The sequence below is a fragment of the Rhinoderma darwinii genome (assembly GCF_050947455.1).
Source record: "Rhinoderma darwinii isolate aRhiDar2 chromosome 3 unlocalized genomic scaffold, aRhiDar2.hap1 SUPER_3_unloc_2, whole genome shotgun sequence".
Classification (NCBI taxonomy): domain Eukaryota; kingdom Metazoa; phylum Chordata; class Amphibia; order Anura; family Rhinodermatidae; genus Rhinoderma; species Rhinoderma darwinii.
In genome coordinates this window covers 528,140-550,316 of record NW_027461745.1, presented here as the reverse complement: position 1 = coordinate 550,316, position 22,177 = coordinate 528,140, and the positions used below count along the sequence as shown (strand labels likewise).

At 42.6% G+C, this 22,177-nt stretch overlaps 1 protein-coding gene across 6 annotated transcripts in view; it reads left to right on the top strand.

Annotated features, from left to right (window-relative positions):
• Positions 1-21,114, top strand: part of LOC142683492 (insulin receptor substrate 1-like) — a 35,660-nt gene extending 14,546 nt beyond the window's left edge. For 5 of the 6 annotated variants that reach the window (XM_075847364.1, XM_075847365.1, XM_075847360.1 and 2 more), the window contains exons 2-5: positions 290-1,957; positions 15,290-15,582; positions 15,722-17,585; positions 19,761-21,114. In XM_075847364.1, coding sequence (XP_075703479.1) covers positions 1,633-1,957; positions 15,290-15,582; positions 15,722-17,585; positions 19,761-19,768 — 2,490 coding nt within the window. In that variant the 5' untranslated portion in view covers positions 290-1,632 and the 3' untranslated portion in view covers positions 19,769-21,114. The remainder of the gene's footprint in view (positions 1-289; positions 1,958-15,289; positions 15,583-15,721; positions 17,586-19,760) is intronic. The other variant, XM_075847363.1, reaches the window with a different exon arrangement.
• Positions 21,115-22,177: the final 1,063 nt, after the last annotated feature.

Below are 22,177 nucleotides of genomic sequence, written 5' to 3'. Positions count from 1 at the left end.
TTTTTTTTTTAACTATTACTTGGTGCTTTTTTTGTTTTTTTTTGCAAAATTTTAGGAAGAATTGTGCGGTGGGATTGTAGTTTAAGTCGCATGGCGCCGGTTTTTTCCCCGTAACTAGGGGGACGCAATATATATTTTAAAAACTGGACAGATGGCTTGTGGGAAAAGCTTTGCGCAGTTGCGTTTAACCATCGCCTTACTTGCAAAAAATGTTTTATGCTGAAACTGCAATTTTTTTTTATTTTTTCTTAAAGTGGTAGTAACTTGTTTTTTGTTTTTTTTTCCTCAGGTGATAAATACCCCAATAATAAGCTGCCAATCACTGTGCGAATTATTTCAGTATTTCCAAAGATCTAACAATTTAGAATAACTTTTTTTATAGTCCGATATCTGCACCCAAAGACAAGCCGTCAGTTGCCGACACTTTATTATAACATTATATTGTGCCTTTTGCCTGTTTTCTATATTGAATCATCATTACCTAGAACGTCAGAATTATTATTATTTTTTTTTTTGGGGAAATAATTATTTGCACATTTTTTTTACTTGTCCAGTCTATAAAAAATTACTTGGCTACAAATATTATTAAAAAGTAATATATTCGGCATAAATGCACTAGAAATTTATTTTTTATAATTTTTTTTTAATTTCCTTGAATTTTTTTTTTTTTTTCAAAAGTTTTAAAAAAAATTCTATTTTTTCCTGGAACAATATCTGCAAAATTCAAGGAAATCAAGAAACAAAATTGAGCTTGTTCCTTGACTTTCACTAAATCACTTTTTCTTGGAAGGCGAAGAGAAAAAAAAAAATCTGAATTAAAGTGGCCATTGTTTAGGGAAACCAATTCATTGACTGTACGCGGCTCCTGCACAATCTGATATACAGAGCAGAACTCCGCACGCTAATGCGTATGCCCTTGAGGCAAGAAAGCGCTGTGTTTTTTTTGTTTTTTTTGTATTTTGTTTTGGCACACGATAGAGAAAAAAAAATACAACATTTTTTTTAATTTTTCAAATTTGAGTATTACATTCTATTTAGGCCGGCAAAAATTTGTCAAATTTATAAATTGCACAAATTTAAATGTATTACATTTTTTTTGGACCTGCAGAAGAAATAATTTTTTCTTTTAAATATATATATATTCACATTTTTTTATTTTTTTCAAAAACTCTTCTACCAGGGATGGAATTTTTTTCGAAAAATATACGTTTTTACGTCGTCTGGCTAGTGGTCTTCAGCGTAATTTTTTGATTTAGGGCAGCGAGACGCAGGACTGTGTAGTAGGTGGCACTGGAATATTTTTGCTGTGACGGGCAGAACGTACAGTTATGAGGGGCGGAGCCAGGACTGCCCGCCCCCCCCCCCCCTGAGAATTGGACAATTTACCAAACTTTCTTAGATAAGTGACTTTTTTTTTTCTTTGTGCTTAAAGGCAACAATATCAAGAAGTGACGCGCGTTACACGGACTCTCGAAAAAAAAATCTTCAAAAAAAAAAACAATTCGCAAAAAATGTTTACGGAGTCCGGAAGGAATCGATTTTGGTGCTTTTTTATAAAGATGTTGTAGCAAAATTTTCAGGAATTCTAATTTTGTTTTTGGACATGAAAATAACAAAATAAGACGGAAAACAATGGATGACGTGAAGAAGTGCGGCTACCTGCGCAAGCAGAAGTCAATGCGCCGGAGGTTCTTTGTTCTGCGGAGCCCCGGCTCCCGGGGGCCCGCGCGTCTGGAGTACTATGAGAATGAGAAGAAGTTTCGGCTGGCGGACGGCTCTGGGGGGCCGCGGGGGACGGTTGTCCTAGAGGAGGCGTTTGGTGTTAACAAGAGAACGGACGCCAAGAGGAGAAACCTACTGGTGCTGTATACACGGGACGGGGGTCTGTGCGTGTCTGCGGAGGTGGAAGAGGAGCAGGAAGCCTGGTACCGAGCCATACAAGAACTGCAAGCTCAAGGTAATGACACCGCACGCCCCCCCCCCCCCCCCCCCCCCCCCCGCGTACAAGGCCGAGACCCACATCACATGTACACAGCAAATCTAGTGATCCGACGCTATATACATGACATGGTGCAGTGTCTGGACTGTGTATATACATGACATGGTGTAGTGTCTGGACTGTGTATATACATGACATGGTGTAGTGGTGTCTGGACTGTGTATATACATGACATGGTGTAGTGTCTGGACTGTGTATATACATGACATGGTGTAGTGGTGTCTGGACTGTGTATATACATGACATGGTGTAGTGTCTGGACTGTGTATATACATGACATGGTGTAGTGTCTGGACTGTGTATATACATGACATGGTGTAGTGTCTGGACTGTGTATATACATGACATGGTGTAGCGGTGTCTGGACTGTGTATATACATGGTGTAGTGTCTGGACTGTGTATATACATGACATGGTGTAGTGTCTGGACTGTGTATATACATGACATGGTGTAGTGTCTGGACTGTGTATATACATGACATGGTGTAGTGTCTGGACTGTGTATATACATGACATGGTGTAGTGTCTGGACTGTGTATATACATGACATGGTGTAGTGGTGTCTGGACTGTGTATATACATGACATGGTGTAGCGGTGTCTGGACTGTGTATATACATGACATGGTGTAGTGTCTGGACTGTGTATATACATGACATGGTGTAGTGTCTGGACTGTGTATATACATGACATGGTGTAGCGGTGTCTGGACTGTGTATATACATGACATGGTGTAGTGTCTGGACTGTGTATATACATGACATGGTGTAGTGTCTGGACTGTGTATATACATGACATGGTGTAGTGGTGTCTGGTCTGTGTATATACATGACATGGTGTAGTAGTGTCTGGACTGTGTATATACATGACATGGTGTAGTGTCTGGTCTGTGTATATACATGACATGGTGTAGTAGTGTCTGGACTGTGTATATACATGACACGGTGTAGTGTCTGGACTGTGTATACATGACACGGTGTAGTGTCTGGACTGTGTATATACATGACACGGTGTAGTGTCTGGACTGTGTATATACATGACATGGTGTAGTGGTGTCTGGACTGTGTATATACATGACATGGTGTAGTGGTGTCTGGACTGTGTATATACATGACATGGTGTAGTGGTGTCTGGACTGTGTATATACATGACATGACATGGTGTGGTGTCTGGACTGTGTATATACATGACATGTTGTGGTGGTGTCTGGACTGTGTATATACATGACATGGTGTGGTGTCTGGACTGTGTATATACATGACATGGTGTAGTGTCTGGACTGTGTATATACATGACATGGTGTAGTGTCTGGACTGTGTATATACATGACATGGTGTAGTGGTGTCTGGACTGTGTATATACATGACACGGTGTAGTGTCTGGACTGTGTATATACATGACACGGTGTAGTGGTTGCTTTGTGGGAGGGGACCTCTTGTGGAGTTGCTCTGGGGGAGGAGACCTCTTGTGGAGTTGCTCTGGGGGAGGAGACCTCTTGTGGAGTTGCTCTGGGGGAGGAGACCTCTTGTGGAGTTGCTCTGGGGGAGGAGACCTCTTGCGGAGTTGCTCTGGGGGGGAAGACCTCTTGCGGAGTTGCCCTGGGGGAGGAGACCTCTTGCGGAGTTGCCCTGGGGGAGGAGACCTCTTGTGGAGTTGCTCTCAGATGTTTCAGAAGTATTATTACCCAAAGGCATGATGTACTGGTATCTGTATATATTTGTTGGTGTCTCTATACGTCTTTATATATTTCTCTGCGACTTTTTGTCTCTGTGTCTGTCTAGGTCTATATATCTTCATACATCTCTATCTCTATACGTCCAAATGTCTCTGCCCCTATACGTCTCTATATATTTCTATACGTCTGTCTTTATGTCTCGGTCTATATATTTCTGTACGTCTCTATGTATCTCTATACATCTGTCTATATATTTCTGAACGTTTCTATATATTTCTATACGTCTCGGTCTATATATTTCTGTACGTCTCTATGTATCTCTATACATCTCTCTATATATTTATTTACGTCTCTATGTATCTCCTATATGTCTCTATGTCTATACGTCTAAATGTCTCTGCCCCTATACGTCTCTATATATTTCTATACGTCTGTCTATATGTCTCGGTCTATATATTTCTGTACGTCTCTATGTATCTCTATACATCTGTCAATATATTTCTGAACGTTTCTATATATTTCTATACGTCTGTCTATATGTCTCGGTCTATATATTTCTGTACGTCTCTATGTATCTCTATACATCTGTCAATATATTTCTGAACGTTTCTATATATTTCTATACGTTTGTCTATATGTCTCGGTCTATATATTTCTGTACCTCTCTATGTATCTCTATACCTCTGTCTATATATTTCTATACGTCTCTGTCTATACGTCTGTATATTTATGTACGTCTCTGTCTATACCTCTGTCTATATATTTCTATATGTCTCTATGTATGTCTATACATCTGTCTATATATTTCTATACTTCTCTATATATGTCTACACGTCTGTCCTTATATTTCTATACGTCTCTATATATGAATATACGTCACTGTATATATATATATATATATATATATATATATATATATATATACACACGTCTCTATGTATCTCTATACGTCTCTATATATTTCTATATGTCTCTACGTCTCGGTCTATATATTTCTGTACGTCTCTATGTATCTCTATACGTCTGTCTATATATTTCTATACGTCTGTCTATACGTCTGTCTATATATTTATGTACGTCTGTCTATATATTTCTATGTCTTTATGTATGTCTATACATCTGTCTATATATTTCTATACGTCTCTGTCCTTCTATTTCTATACGTCTCTATATATATATGAATACACGTCACTGTCTATATATATATATATATATATATATATATATATATATACATACATGTCTCTATACGTCTGTCTATATATTTACATACGTGTCTATATGTCTGTCTATATATATATATCTATCTATACATCTCTATATATGTCTGTACGTCTCTCTATATATGTCTATACGTCTATCTCTATATGTATCTATACGTCTCTATGTATCTCTATACGTCACAGTCTATATATATTTATACGTCTATATGTATCTCTATACGTCTGTCTATATATTTCTGTATGTCTCTGTCTCTATACGTCTGTATATTTCTATACGTCTGTCTATATATTTCTATTTGTCTCTGTATATATATTTCTATACGTCCCTATGTATGCCTATACGTCTGTCTTTATATTTCTATATATCTCTGTCTCTATGTCTGTACGTCTATGTATCTCTATACGTCTCTATATATGTCTATACGTTGCTCTATATATGTCTATACTTCTCTACTTCTAGACGTCTCTATAAATCTCTTTGTCTCTATCTCTGTCTATATAATTCTATACTCCTCTCTATATGTCTATATATTTCTATACGTCTCTGTCTATATATTTCTGTACGTCTGTTTCTCTATACGTCTGTTTATATATTTCTATACGTGTCTATATGTCTCTATGTATCTGTATACGTCTGTCTATATATTTCTATACGTCTCTCTATGTCTATACGTCTCTGTATCTGTATACGTCTCTATATGTCTATACGTCTGTCTATATATCTCTATATGTCGCTCTATATATGTCCATACTTCTCTAGATATATGTCTATGCGTCTCAATACATTTCTATACATCTGTCTTTGTAGTTCTAGACGTCTCTATAAATCTCTACATTTTTGTCTCTGTATCTCTGTCTATATAATTCTACACGTGTCTCTATATATCTATACGTCTCTATGTATCTCTATACGTCTGTTTATATATTTCTATACGCGTCTCTAAGTTTCTCTCAACTTCTATGTCTCTAATTTTATAGGTTTCTATATATCTGTATACTTCATTTCTCTATGTCCCTATATATATCTATACGTCTGTCTCTATATAACTCTATACGTGTGTGTCTCAACAGATCTCTATTCATCTGTGTATATCTCTATATGTCCCTTTGTCTATATATGTCTATATGTGTGTGTGTATGTATGTATATATATATCTTTACATCTCTATGTAACTCCTTACGTCTCTATATATCTCTATACGTCTCTCTATATATAACTATACGTCTCTATATATTTATATATGTCTATATTGTCTATATATTGCTATTCGTCTGTCTATATATTTCCATAAGTCTATACGTCTTTGTCTATATATTTCTATACGCCTCTATATGTCTATAAATCTCTGTCTATATATTTCTATACATCTTTATGTATCTATACGTCACGGTCTATATAAATGTATACGTCTATATGTATCTCTGTACGTCTGTATATATATTTCTATACGTCTCTATGTCTATACATCTCTGTCTATATATATTATTCTGTATGTCTCTATGTATCTCTATACGTATGTTTTTATATATGTCTATACGTCTGTCTATATATTTCTGTACGTCTCTGTATCTCTATACGTCTGTCTCTATAGATCTATACGTCTCTATGTATGCCTATACGTCTGTCTTTATATTTCTATATGTCTATACATCTGGCTATATATCTCTATATGTCTCTGTCTGTACGTCTATGTATCTCTATTCGTCTCTATATATGTCTATACGTTGCTCTATATATATCTATACTTCTCTATATATTTCTAGACGTCTCTATAAATCTCTTTTGTGTCTCTAGAATTATATAGACAGAGATATATACGCCTCTCTCTATATATCTATACGTCTGTCTATATATTTCTATACATCTCTAGGTCTATACGTCTCTGTCTATATATTTCTGTACGTCTCTGTTTCTCTCTACGTCTGTTTATATATTTCTATACGTCTCTATATATGTCTATACTTTATGTATCTGTATACGTCTGTCTATATATTTCTATACGACTCTATGGTTTCTATACGTCTGTCTATATATATTTCTACAGATCTCTATATATGTCTATACGTCTGTCCATATATTTCTATACGTCTCTATATATGTCTATACGTCTGACTATATATCTCTATATGTCGCTCTATATATGTCTATACGTCTCTATACATCTGTCTTTGTATTTGTAGACGTCTATAAATCTCTATACATTTGTATCTGTCTATATAATTCTACACGTCTCTCTCTCTCTCTATATATATATATATATATATATATATATATATACGTCTCTATGTATCTCTATACGTCTATTTATTTCTATACGTCTCTATATCTCTAAGTTTCTCTCTAAACTTCTATGTCTCTAATTTTATAGGTTTCTATATATCTGTATACTTCTTCATTTCTCTATGTCCCTCTATATATCTATACGTCTGTCTCTATATAATTCTATACGCGTGTGTCTTAACAGATCTCTATTCATCTGTGTATAGCTCTATACATCCCTGTGTTTATATATGTCTATATGTATGTGTGTGTGTGTGTGTGTATATATATATATATATATATAATTAGTTGGTTCTTCACTATAAATATCAGACGTCTCCGCGTAACATTAATTACGGTGACCACTAACGGCGCCAATGGTGGAAGCGCTCTCCTGCCAAAATGGCGCCTAAAAAAATACAACGAAAAACAATACCCGGTACCGCGACATCTAAAACTACAGATCTGAAATGTCCGACTATTGCGTCACGTGCGCCATTAATACTGGGTCAGTGAAAGAAATTGAGGCAAAATGGGGCGACGTGAGCCCGGAGCCGCCCCGTGTGTATGATCGTTGCCAGCCCCCGAGGGCCAGATGGGAGGGCGGTTAGCGACCCCTCTCGTCATGACCCCCCACCCCCCCTATGACATCAGACCTTTCCTGAGAAACTGATGTCTGATTGTCATGGTAACCAAACCTGCTTCTACCATAGGTGCGTTTCCATGGTGATCGTGGCGTCAGAACGCTTGTTTGTCCTGCAGAGCGTCACACCCTTAACACCTAGTTTGCTGCAGAGCGTTGGTTTTCTCCTTTAACCCCTTCCCTGCTGGACCTGATATATTCATATAGTTAAAATCTTTATTTATTGCCAAACCTTTTATGAAGGCTCGTGTATCTGTCAGGAGGTAGAGGAGCGATGCTCTGCAGAGAGGTCAGTGGTGTAATAATCTGCAGGATATATCACTGTGTATCTGTCAGGAGGTAGAGGAGCAATGTTCTGCAGATCTGTAGAGAGGTCAGTGGTGTAATAATCTGCAGGATATATCACTATGTATCTGTCAGGAGGTGGAGGAGCAATGTTCTGCAGATCTGTAGAGAGGTCAGTGGTGTAATAATCTGCAGGATATATCACTATGTACCTGTCAGGAGGTGGAGGAGCAATGTTCTGCAGATCTGTAGAGAGGTCAGTGGTGTAATAATCTGCAGGATATATCACTATGTATCTGTCAGGAGGTGGAGGAGCAATGTTCTGTAGATCTGTAGAGAGGTCAGTGGTGTAATAATCTGCAGGATATATCACTATGTATCTGTCAGGAGGTAGAGGAGCAATGCTCTGCAGATCTGTAGAGAGGTCAGTGGTGTAATAATCTGCAGGATATATCACTATGTATCTGTCAGGAGGTAGAGGAGCAATGTTCTGCAGATCTGTAGAGAGGTCAGTGGTGTAATAATCTGCAGGATATATCACTATGTATCTGTCAGGAGGTAGAGGAGCAATGTTCTGCAGATCTCTAGAGAGGTCAGTGGTGTAATAATCTGCAGAATATATCACTATGTATCTATCAGGAGGTAGAGGAGCAATGTACTGCAGATCTGTAGAGAGGTCAGTGGTGTAATAATCTGCAGGATATATCACTATGTATCTGTCAGGAGGTAGAGGAGCAATGTTCTGCAGATCTGTAGAGGACAGTGGTGTAATAATCTGCAGGATATATCACTATGTATCTGTCAGGAGGTAGAGGAGCAATGTTCTGCAGATCTGTAGAGGTCAGTGGTGTAATAATCTGCAGGATATATCACTATGTATCTGTCAGGAGGTAGAGGAGCGATGTTCTGCAGATCTGTAGAGAGGTCAGTGGTGTAATAATCTGCAGGATATATCACTATGTATCTGTCAGGAGGTAGAGGAGTGATGTTCTGCAGATCTGTAGAGAGGTCAGTGGTGTAATAATCTGCAGGATATATCACTATGTATCTGTCAGGAGGTGGAGGAGCAATGTTCTGCAGATCTGTAGAGAGGTCAGTGGTGTAATAATCTGCAGGATATATCACTATGTACCTGTCAGGAGGTAGAGGAGCAATGTTCTGCAGATCTGTAGAGAGGTCAGTGATGTAATAATCTGCAGGATATATCACTATGTATCTGTCAGGAGGTAGAGGAGCAATGTTCTGCAGATCTTTAGAGGTCAGTGGTGTAATAATCTGCAGAATATATCACTATTTATCTGTCAGGAGGTAGAGGAGCAATGTTCTGCAGATCTGTAGAGAGGTCAGTGGTGTAATAATCTGCAGGATATATCACTATGTATCTGTCAGGAGGTAGAGGAGCAATGTTCTGCAGATCTGTAGAGAGGTCAGTGGTGTAATAATCTGCAGGATATATCACTATGTATCTGTCAGGAGGTAGAGGAGCGATATTCTGCAGATCTGTAGAGAGGTCAGTGGTGTAATACTCTGCAGAATATATCACTATGTATCTGTCAGGAGGTGGAGGAGCGATGCTCTGCAGATCTGTAGAGAGGTCAGTGGTGTAATAATCTGCAGGATATATCACTATGTATCTGTCAGGAGGTAGAGGAGCAATGTTCTGCAGATCTCAGGAGAGGTCAGTGGTGTAATAATCTGCAGGATATATCACTATGTATCTGTCAGGAGGTAGAGGAGCAATGTTCTGCAGATCTCTAGAGAGGTCAGTGGTGTAATAATCTGCAGGATATATCACTATGTATCTGTCAGGAGGTAGAGGAGCGATGTTCTGCAGATCTCTAGAGGTCAGTGGTGTAATAGTCTGCAGGATATATCACTATGTATCTGTCAGGAGGTAGAGGAGCAATGTTCTGCAGATCTCAGGAGAGGTCAGTGGTGTAATACTCTGCAGGATATATCACTATGTACCTGTCAGGAGGTAGAGGAGCAATGTTCTGCAGATCTGTAGAGAGGTCAGTGGTGTAATAGTCTTCAGAATATATCACTATGTATCTGTCAGGAGGTAGAGGAGCAATGTTCTGCAGATCTGTAGAGAGGTCAGTGGTGTAATAATCTGCAGGATATATCACTATGTATCTGTCAGGAGGTGGAGGAGCAATGTTCTGCAGATCTGTAGAGAGGTCAGTGGTGTAATAATCTGCAGGATATATCACTATGTATCTGTCAGGAGGTGGAGGAGCGATGTTCTGCAGATCTGTAGAGAGGTCAGTGGTGTAATAATCTGCAGGATATATCACTATGTATCTGTCAGGAGGTAGAGGAGCAATGTTCTGCAGATCTGTAGAGAGGTCAGTGGTGTAATAATCTGCAGGATATATCACTATGTATCTGTCAGGGGGTAGAGGAGCAATGTTCTGCAGATCTGTAGAGAGGTCAGTGGTGTAATAATCTGCAGGATATATCACTATGTATCTGTCAGGAGGTAGAGGAGCGATGTTCTGCAGATCTGTAGATAAGTCAGTGGTGTAATAATCTGCAGGATATATCACTATGTATCTGTCAGGAGGTGGAGGAGCGATGTTCTGCAGATCTGTAGAGAGGTCAGGGGTGTAATAATCTGCAGGATATATCACTATGTATCTGTCAGGAGGTAGAGGAGCAATGTTCTGCAGATCTCTAGAGAGGTCAGTGGTGTAATAATCTGCAGGATATATCACTATGTATCTGTCAGGAGATAGAGGAGCGATGTTCTGCAGATCTGTAGAGAGGTCAGTGGTGTAATAATCTGCAGGATATATCACTATGTATCTGTCAGGAGGTAGAGGAGCGATGTTCTGCAGATCTGTAGAGAGGTCAGGGGTGTAATAATCTGCCGGATATATCACTATGTATCTGTCAGGAGGTAGAGGAGCGATGTTCTGCAGATCTGTAGAGAGGACAGTGGTGTAATAATCTGCAGGATATATCACTATGTATCTGTCAGGAGGTAGAGGAGCAATGTTCTGCAGATCTGTAGAGAGGTCAGTGGTGTAATAATCTGCAGGATATATCACTATGTATCTGTCAGGAGGTAGAGGAGCAATGTTCTGCAGATCTGTAGAGAGGTCAGTGGTGTAATAATCTGCAGGATATATCACTACGTATCTGTCAGGAGGTAGAGTAGCAATGTTCTGCAGATCTGTAGAGGGGTCAGTGGTGTAATAATCTGCAGGATATATCACTATGTATCTGTCAGGAGGTAGAGGAGCGATGTTCTGCAGATCTGTAGAGAGGTCAGTGGTGTAATAATCTGCAGGATATATCACTATGTATCTGTCAGGAGGTAGAGGAGCGATGTTCTGCAGATCTGTAGAGGAGGTCAGTGGTGTAATAATCTGCAGGATATATCACTATGTATCTGTCAGGAGGTAGAGGAGCAATGTTCTGCAGATCTGTAGAGAGGTCAGTGGTGTAATAATCTGCAGGATATATCACTATGTATCTGTCAGGAGGTAGAGGAGCGATGTTCTGCAGATCTGTAGGGAGGTCAGTGGTGTAATAATCTGCAGGATATATCACTATGTATCTGTCAGGAGGTAGAGGAGCAATGTTCTGCAGATCTTTAGAGGTCAGTGGTGTAATAATCTGCAGGATATATCACTATGTATCTGTCAGGAGGTAGAGGAGCGATGTTCTGCAGATCTGTAGAGAGGACAGTGGTGTAATAATCTGCAGGATATATCACTATGTATCTGTCAGGAGGTAGAGGAGCAATGTTCTGCAGATCTGTAGAGAGGTCAGTGGTGTAATAATCTGCAGGATATATCACTATGTATCTGTCAGGAGGTAGAGGAGCGATGTTCTGCAGATCTGTAGGGAGGTCAGTGGTGTAATAATCTGCAGGATATATCACTATTTATCTGTCAGGAGGTAGAGGAGCAATGTTCTGCAGATCTGTAGAGAGGTCAGTGGTGTAATAATCTGCAGGGTATATCACTATGTATCTGTCAGGAGGTAGAGGAGCAATGTTCTGCAGATCTGTAGAGAGGTCAGTGGTGTAATAATCTGCAGGATATATCACTATGTATCTGTCAGGAGGTAGAGGAGCAATGTTCTGCAGATCTCTAGAGAGGTCAGTGGTGTAATACTCTGCAGGATATATCACTATGTATCTGTCAGGAGGTAGAGGAGCAATGTTCTGCAGATCTCTAGAGAGGTCAGTGGTGTAATACTCTGCAGGATATATCACTATGTATCTGTCAGGAGGTAGAGGAGCAATGTTCTGCAGATCTGTAGAGAGGTCAGTGGTGTAATAATCTGCAGGATATATCACTATGTATCTGTCAGGAGGTGGAGGAGCGATGTTCTGCAGATCTGTAGAGAGGTCAGTGGTGTAATAATCTACAGGATATATCACTATGTATCTGTCAGGAGGTAGAGGAGCAATGTTCTGCAGATCTGTAGATAAGTCAGTGGTGTAATAATCTGCAGGATATATCACTATGTATCTGTCAGGAGGTAGAGGAGCAATGTTCTGCTGATCTGTAGAGAGGTCAGTGGTGTAATAATCTGCAGGATATATCACTATGTATCTGTCAGGAGGTAGAGGAGCGATGTTCTGCAGATCTCTAGAGAGGTCAGTGGTGTAATAATCTGCAGGATATATCACTATGTATCTGTCAGGAGGTAGAGGAGCAATGTTCTGCAGATCTGTAGAGAGGTCAGTGGTGTAATAATCTGCAGGATATATCACTATGTATCTGTCAGGAGGTAGAGGAGCAATGTTCTGCAGATCTGTAGAGAGGTCAGTGGTGTAATAATCTGCAGGATATATCACTATGTATCTGTCAGGAGGTAGAGGAGCAATGTTCTGCAGATCTGTAGAGAGGTCAGTGGTGTAATAATCTGCAGGATATATCACTATGTATCTGTCAGGAGGTAGAGGAGCAATGTTCTGCAGATCTCTAGAGAGGTCAGTGGTGTAATAATCCGCAGGATATATCACTATGTATCTGTCAGGAGGTAGAGGAGCAATGTTCTGCAGATCTGTAGAGAGGTCAGTGGTGTAATAATCCGCAGGATATATCACTATGTATCTGTCAGGAGGTAGAGGAGCAATGTTCTGCAGATCTGTAGAGAGGTCAGTGGTGTAATAATCTGCAGGATATATCACTATGTATCTGTCATGAGGTAGGGGAGCAATGTTCTGCAGATCTCTAGAGAGGTCAGTGGTGTAATAATCTGCAGCATATATCACTATCTGTCAGGAGGTAGAGGAGCGATGTTCTGCAGATCTGTAGAGGAGGTCAGTGGTGTAATAATCTGCAGGATATATCACTATCTGTCAGGAGGTAGAGGAGCGATGTTCTGCAGATCTGTAGAGGAGGTCAGTGGTGTAATAATCTGCAGGATATATCACTATGTATCTGTCAGGAGGTAGAGGAGCGATGTTCTGCAGATCTGTAGAGAGGTCAGTGGTGTAATAATCCGCAGGATATATCACTATGTATCTGTCAGGAGGTAGAGGAGCGATGTTCTGCAGATCTCTAGAGAGGTCAGTGGTGTAATAATCTGCAGAATATATCACTATATATCTGTCAGGAGGTAGAGGAGCAATGTTCTGCAGATCTCTAGAGAGGTCAGTGGTGTAATAATCTGCAGGATATATCACTATGTATCTGTCAGGAGGTAGAGGAGCAATGTTCTGCAGATCTGTAGAGAGGTCAGTGGTGTAATAATCTGCAGGATATATCACTATGTATCTGTCAGGAGGTAGAGGAGCAATGTTCTGCAGATCTGTAGAGAGGTCAGTGGTGTAATAATCTGCAGGATATATCACTATGTATCTGTCAGGAGGTAAAGGAGCAATGTTCTGCAGATCTCAGGAGAGGTCAGTGGTGTAATAATCTGCAGGATATATCACTATGTATCTGTCAGGAGGTAGAGGAGCAATGTTCTGCAGATCTGTAGAAAGGTCAGTGGTGTAATAATCTGCAGGATATATCACTATGTATCTGTCAGGAGGTGGAGGAGCAATGTTCTGCAGATCTGTAGAGAGGTCAGTGGTGTAATACTCTGCAGGATATATCACTATGTATCTGTCAGGAGGTAGAGGAGCAATGTTCTGCAGATCTGTAGAGAGGTCAGTGGTGTAATAATCTGCAGGATATATCACTATGTATCTGTCAGGAGGTAGAGGAGCAATGTTCTGCAGATCTGTAGAGAGGTCAGTGGTGTAATAATCTGCAGGATATATCACTATGTATCTGTCAGGGGGTAGAGGAGCAATGTTCTGCAGATCTGTAGAGAGGTCAGTGGTGTAATAATCTGCAGCATATATCACTATGTACCTGTCAGGAGGTAGAGGAGCAATGTTCTGCAGATCTGTAGAGAGGTCAGTGGTGTAATAATCTTCAGGATATATCACTATGTATCTGTCAGGAGGTAGAGGAGCAATGTTCTGCAGATCTGTAGAAAGGTCAGTGGTGTAATAATCTGCAGGATATATCACTATGTATCTGTCAGGAGGTAGAGGAGCAATGTTCTGCGGATCTCTAGAGAGGTCAGGGGTGTAATAATCTGCAGGATATATCACTATGTATCTGTCAGGAGGTAGAGGAGCAATGTTCTGCAGATCTGTAGAGAGGTCAGGGGTGTAATAATCTGCAGGATATATCACTATGTATCTGTCAGGAGGTGGAGGAGCAATGTTCTGCAGATCTGTAGAGAGGTCAGTGGTGTAATACTCTGCAGGATATATCACTATGTATCTGTCAGGAGGTAGAGGAGCAATGTTCTGCAGATCTGTAGAGAGGTCAGTGGTGTAATAATCTGCAGGATATATCACTATGTATCTGTCAGGAGGTAGAGGAGCAATGTTCTGCAGATCTGTAGAGAGGTCAGTGGTGTAATAATCTGCAGGATATATCACTATGTATCTGTCAGGGGGTAGAGGAGCAATGTTCTGCAGATCTGTAGAGAGGTCAGTGGTGTAATAATCTGCAGCATATATCACTATGTACCTGTCAGGAGGTAGAGGAGCAATGTTCTGCAGATCTGTAGAGAGGTCAGTGGTGTAATAATCTGCAGAATATATCACTATGTATCTGTCAGGAGGTGGAGGAGCGATGTTCTGCAGATCTGTAGAGAGGTCAGTGGTGTAATAATCTGCAGGATATGTCCCTCTATATCTGTCATTAATAATTGCCCGTGTTCTCCCGTTGCAGCTCGCGCCCTCTCCACCCCTTCAGAAGATGGCGCCACCTGGCCGGGTCCAGCCTTCCGGGAGGTCTGGCAGGTGAGCTTACGCCCCCGCGGCCTGGGCCAGACACGTAACCTGTCGGGTGTATACCGCCTATGTCTGACAGATCGCACCCTGAGCCTCCTGCGTCTCCGATGTGACACCCCGTCAGTCACCCTCCAGCTCATGAACGTCCGGCGCTGCGGCCACTCGGACAATTATTTCTTTGTGGAGGTGGGAAGGTCGGCGGTCACCGGCCCGGGAGAGCTGTGGATGCAGGTAAGGACCGGAGGGACTGCGTGTGTGTGTGTGTGTGTGTGTATATATATATATATATATATATATCTCTCTCTGCATGGTCGGGGTACAGGGGGGTCTTGTCCATCTATTTGATACTTCTTCTCCGGTTACTTCTCAGGTTGAGGACTCCGTTGTTGCCCAGAACATGCATGAGACCATCCTAGAAGCCATGAAGTCCCTAAGTGAAGAGTTTCGTCCTCGGACCAAGAGTCAGTCCCTGTCCTCCACACCCATCACTGTCCCATCCCGACGTCACCTACCCAACCCCCCACCACCCAGCCAGGTCGGCTTGCCCCGTAGATCTAGGATCGAGGTCCCGGTCGACGGCTCCCCAACTCCAAAAGCGTGCTCTTTACCCGGAGATCAGAGTCCACGTACCCCTGAAGAAGATGAAGAGAAGCGTCCGCGGGTGGAGGGCAGTCAGCCTCCTGTGGACTACGGCTCGGCCTCATCCGATGAGTACGGGTCAAGCCCTAGTTTTGAGCCGCCAACGTTTCTGCCGCCTTCGCCTTTAACGGAAACCAATTACATTTCCATGGGACAACTCAGGAGAAGACCCCAAACGTTAGACCTTGCGTCAATAACTTTGGGGTGTATCGAAGACCATGGAGGACGACCAGGTAAATTAGAACACGAAGATGACTACGCCATGATGGGAAAATGCCAACCGCGCCAAGAAGCCGGTTACATGCCTATGTTACCAGGGACCAGAACCTGCCAAGACTACATGCCCATGACTCCTAACAGCATCTCACCCCCGGCACCTATCGAAATGACCGGTTATGTCATGATGTCCCCTCTTGGGAGCTGTTCCCCGGAAGCGGAGAGGAGCAGCTGGCCTCCCTCTGTGGAAATGTCGGTGGGCAGCGCAGACAGTCAGGCTTCAGATTATATGAACATGTGGCCGTTGAGCCGCTCTGCCTCCAACACGCCACCACCACAGGAGAATGTGATGTCCTCTACTCATCGGCTCTCCCGAATCCCTGCCTCCTACCGGTCACTGCCCCGCTCTTACAAGATGGACTCTCTGCCTCCGTCTCTTAATTCTTGCTCCTCATCCTCAGACAGCCTGGAAGAAGTCAGTGGTGGAAGGAGCCGGAGACCTCTCAGTATTTCCGTGGACACGTGGAGGTCCAGCACCTTGCCTGGAAACTATGGTAGACCCCCCAGTCCCGGAGAGTATGTCAGTATCCATTACAGTTCTAAGCCAGCGAAGATCCCTCAGGCGGAATACATCACCATGGACAACCACCACCACCACCATGTGCCAAACGGGGACTATACACAAATGGAGACTCTGCTCTCTCGTGTCAAAGTGTTGGCCGGAGCCGAGAAGATACCAAAACCCACCGCAGAGAATATATTCGAGAAATTGTCGAAAACCCCGACTAATTCCAGAGCCGTAGTGGTGAAGACGTTGTGGACTCAACCAAGCATGGAAGAGCCTTCAACCAAGAACTCCTTAGAGAACTGTCCATGGCCTGTGGGCACCACCGAGAAGATGTTCCGGCCCATAGATCCCATAGAACATATGTGCGGTGCCAGTAGTAAGATCCTGGGCGACCCCTTGACAGACCATGTCCACGTGGAGAAGACGTTGGTGGTAAAGTCGTGTTCTGAGGAGGCGGCACTGAGGGGCCTACGTTCTGCCGTTACTGGAAATGTTCTCTACAAGAGCTCTGAACTTCTCAAGTTCTCCAGGACGGAGCCACCAGCCAGAACCAGACACTGCTCCGATGGGGTCTCCCTCAATCCGGGCAATGGGAGTCGTCCTCCGGTGGAAGAGTCCGGACTCAACTATATAGACCTGGATCTGGCCAAAGACGTCGGAGCTACCGACCCCTCTGCTGCGCTAGTGGGAACCAACCTACTGCAACCAATGAAGACTGGAAATGTGGCGGCAAGTCCGTGCCTGAACACCTACGCAAGCATAGACTTCCAGATGTCTGGAGAACTGCGCAGAGGTAGCAGAGACGAAACAGGTACAGTGCTTGTAGGACAGGACAGGGGTGTAGTGTAAAGCTGGTGCAGGAATAGTAGAGAGATGGAAGTACAGGCGGGGTTATGAAGGAGTTAAGGCTCGTGTGAGTGGCGCCGATTGCAGGGATTGTAGGTTCGGCTCTGCGCTTGTGTAAATATTTGCGCCGCGCTGTGTTGTTGCGGAGTCACGCAGCGTTGGGGACGTCCCTTTTGTTTGTTCTGCTCACACTGGGGATCGGTGGCAGAGAAAGTTTAGTGTCATTATCCAGAATAGTCACATGACCGACCCTGCGCCCACTACACCCATCATTCATCAGACTCCATGATGGGGCTTATAGTGTAAAGTAATTCAGTTATACAGCTCCCCCCCCCCCCCCCCATGTGTATGATATCATGTCTACAGATGTAGCAGAGCTAGCACTTCTACTACATTATCTGCAGCAATTCTGTTACCTGCAGTCCTATGTAACACCACAGATAACACAGTGATAACTCTCTGAGTACAGATAATGTAGTAGATGTTACCTGCAGTCCTATGTAACACCACAGATAACACAGTGATAACCCTCTGAGTACAGATAATGTAGTAGTGTTACCTGCAGTCCTATGTAACACCACAGATAACACAGTGCTAACTCTCGGACTACAGATAATGTAGTAGATGTTATCGGTGGTGTTACATAGGACTGCAGGTAACATTACTACATTATCTGTAATCAGAGTTATCACTGTGTTATCTGTGGTGTTACATAGGACTGCAGGTAACATCTACTACATTATCTGTACTCCGAGAGTTATCACTGTGTATTATCTGTGGTATTACATAGGACTGCAGGTAACAGCTACTACATTATCTGTACTCAGAGAGTTATCACTGTGTTATCTGTGGTGTTACATAGGACTGCAGGTAACAGCTACTACATTATCTGTACTCAGAGAGTTATCACTGTGTTATCTGTGGTGTTACATAGGACTGCAGGTAACACTACTACATTATCTGTACTCAGAGAGTTATCACTGTGTTATCTGTGGGGTTACATAGGACTGCAGGTAACACTACTACATTATCTGTACTCAGAGAGTTATCATGGTGTTCTCTGTGGTGTTACATAGGACTGCAGGTAACATCTACTACATTATCTATACTCAGAGAGTTATCACTGTTATCTGTGGTGTTACATAGGACTGCAGGTAACACTACTACATTATCTGTAATCAGAGAGTTATCACTGTGTGTTATCTGTGGTGTTACATAGGACTGCAGGTAACATCTACTACATTATCTGTACTCAGAGAGTTATCACTGTGTTATCTGTGGTGTTACATAGGACTGCAGGTAACACTACTACATTATCTGTACTCAGAGAGTTATCACTGTGTTATCTGTGGTGTTACATAGGACTGCAGGTAACATCTACATTATCTGTACTCAGAGAGCTATCACTGTGTTATCTGTGCTGTTACATAGGACTGCAGGTAACATATAAAGCACGGCGCTCGCGTCCTGGGTCTTGCAGCAGCCTTTACCGTCCATGTTGCTCCCGCGCCTGGAACACGAGACTTTCGTGCGTCTGGAATATTTATGTCGCGGCAGATGGGCCGTGACCTGTGGGGGGAGGGGGGACTGAGGCAGCTGCAGGTTTACAGGGCACGGCTGCTTCTCCCTGGTGTCCCTGCCCCCATAACATGACCTTTTATATTCCTAGTAATGTCACCGTCTTAAAGGGGTTCTCCATTGGCCAGGACAGACCGTTTTGAGAAGTTAAAGGGCGACTCCACCCAAATAGAAAAGTGAAGTTTTGGGTAGTGTCACCTCCGGTTAATCATTGCCCCAAGTATTCTTAATATGGGACCTGAGGTGTAGAAGAAGGAAGCGGAGAAAGAGGAGCGGGGGCAGGGAGGTGATCAATGACATGGAGAAAAGTTGTCACCAGAAGCTCCGCCCCCGCATGTAATTAATTTGATTTTAAGGTTTTGGGTGACGTTTTATCGGCTACGATCAGGCAGGAGTCAACTCTGTTATTTGACTTTGGGCGGGGCTTGTAGAGCTCCTCCCCTCCACATTCTGGGTGGAGTTCTCCCGAAACGCGTGAGAGAAAACGGCTAGTAGAATATTAGTGTAATGTGTCTTTAAAAATGTACATTTTTTTTACATTTTCGTTTTCTTTTTCCCGCAGAATGTTGAAGGGCGGTAAGAAGACTAAGTCGCCACCGGCCGCGCCATCTCCGTTTTTATTTGCACTTTGTCTGTCTAAATCTGGCTTCTTACAAATGGCGCAAAATATCAGGACGGGACTTTTTTTTTTCCTTCTTAAAGGAATAGTGCCTTCTCCCCGTGAACCGGGATCACCGAATGTTTTTTCTTTTGCCTGAAATATTGCCATAGCAACCGAAACGTTGATAAAAAGTAGTCCGTACCAAAGTCAGACGTTCATAAGGTCATTAACCCCCGATAACTATGTCGGGACCGCGACAAACTGGAAAAGAGTCTCTCCTAAAGTGGCGGAGGAAGCCATTTTGTGTTCTGAAGGGGAAAAAAAGGGAACAAACCCGCTGCTCCGCTTCCAAAATGGCTTCCTTACGTTATCGGCCTCCATCTTTATGACGACAAAATGGCGTCCGAAGGTTAAAAGACTAGTAGAGGCCGGTAGGTACGATGGTAGCTGTAGACGGGAAACTACAACTAGACAAAATGGCTGCTTCTCCCTGCGCTGGGGGCGGGGACAATGGTATTTTGACCGAATGCCAAAATCTGCTAAAACCTCATTTTGTTTGTGGTACTGCCGCTCCGCCGCCGCGGGACAATCTCACCGGGTGGCGGCCATTTTGTGAGTAGAAGCCGCCTGGTGCTTTTTTAGGAAGTAATGACCTCACGGCGAGGTACGAGGCTCCGGACGCCTCCGAAATCTCACAACCTCCTAACACTGACTTGACTTAGAGGCGATTTCACATCCAAAATGGCCGCCCGTCGCGTGCGACTAAGGGGGCGGGTCCGTGTTCGCTGCGTCTGCGTGTTTAATGTCTGTTTTTAGGTCAATTTAGAGATTTTTGTGTGGGGGGGGGGGAAATAATGAAATCTATGAATAGAAGTTTATGGAGATGACGTAATATATATATATAGATTATAAGACGTATTTTTATTACGTAACAGACCGCGCTCTATCGGGTGATCACGGGAGGCGATCGCCGTCCGCATAATCCTGCGCCAGAAGAGGGGGAAGGGGGTCATAATTCACATCCCCCACTTTTCCCGCCTCTATCCCGGGCTGTTCATATGAGAAGATCGCCCTCCCCCTTATAGTGAATGGAACATTCCAAGTGCTGACTGGAGGGGGTGGGACAAGAATCTGAGCCAATGAGAATGCTCGCTTGCCATAAGCTTGTCCTGTGTTTGGTTTGTAGATCATCTCCATGGCAATGTCTAAGCTCCGCCCTTCATGGAGGGCAAGCAAAATGGCCGCTGCCTTTGTAGCAGCCCAAGTCACAGGAGAACTGCAATGTATAAGCTAATAAATAAAGTGTCTGAACGTCTCCTGCGCCCGAGTCTTTCCTCACCCGAAAGTGACGCCAGGTTTTATATATTTACGCTTGAGTTTCGCCCGTCAGTGTGGATCTAATGTCTGATCACAATGTAATTATATTATATATCAGTGATGTCAGTAACAGTGGGCGGGGCTGTGACAACCTCTCACACATGATATACAGGCTGGTTGTCAGTAGTAATAGATGAATAGCTGTTACTGTATATAAGATGTGTGGATCTCATGTCTGATCACAGTGTAATTATATTATATATCAGTGATGTCAGTAACAGTGGGCGGGGCTGTGACAACCTCTCACACATGATATACAGGCTGGTTGTCAGTAGTGATAGATGAATAGCTGTTACTGTATATAAGATGTGTGGATCTCATGTCTGATCACAATGTAATTATATTATATATCAGTGATGTCAGTAACAGTGGGCGGGGCTGTGACAACCTCTCACACATGATATACAGGCTGGTTGTCAGTAGTAATAGATGAATAGCTGTTACTGTATATAAGATGTGTGGATCTCATGTCTGATCACAGTGTAATTATATTATATATCAGTGATGTCAGTAACAGGGGGCGGGGCTGTGACAACCTCTCACACATGATATGCAGGCTGGTTGTCAGTAGTAATAGATGAATAGCTGTGACTGTATATAAGATGTGTGGATCTCATGTCTGATCACATGTAATTATATTATATATCAGTGATGTCAGTAACAGGGGGCGGGGCTGTGACAACCTCTCACACATGATATACAGGCTGGTTGTCAGTAGTAATAGATGAATAGCTGTGACTGTATATAAGATGTGTGGATCTCATGTCTGATCACAATGTAATTCTATTATATATCAGTGATGTCAGTAACAGGGGGTGGAGCTGTGACAACCTCTCACACATGATATACAGGCTGGTTGTCAGTAGTAATAGATGAATAGCTGTTACTGTATATAAGATGTGTGGATCTCATGTCTGATCACAGTGTAATTATATTATATATCAGTGATGTCAGTAACGGGGCGGGGCTGTGACAACCTCTCACACATGATATACAGGCTG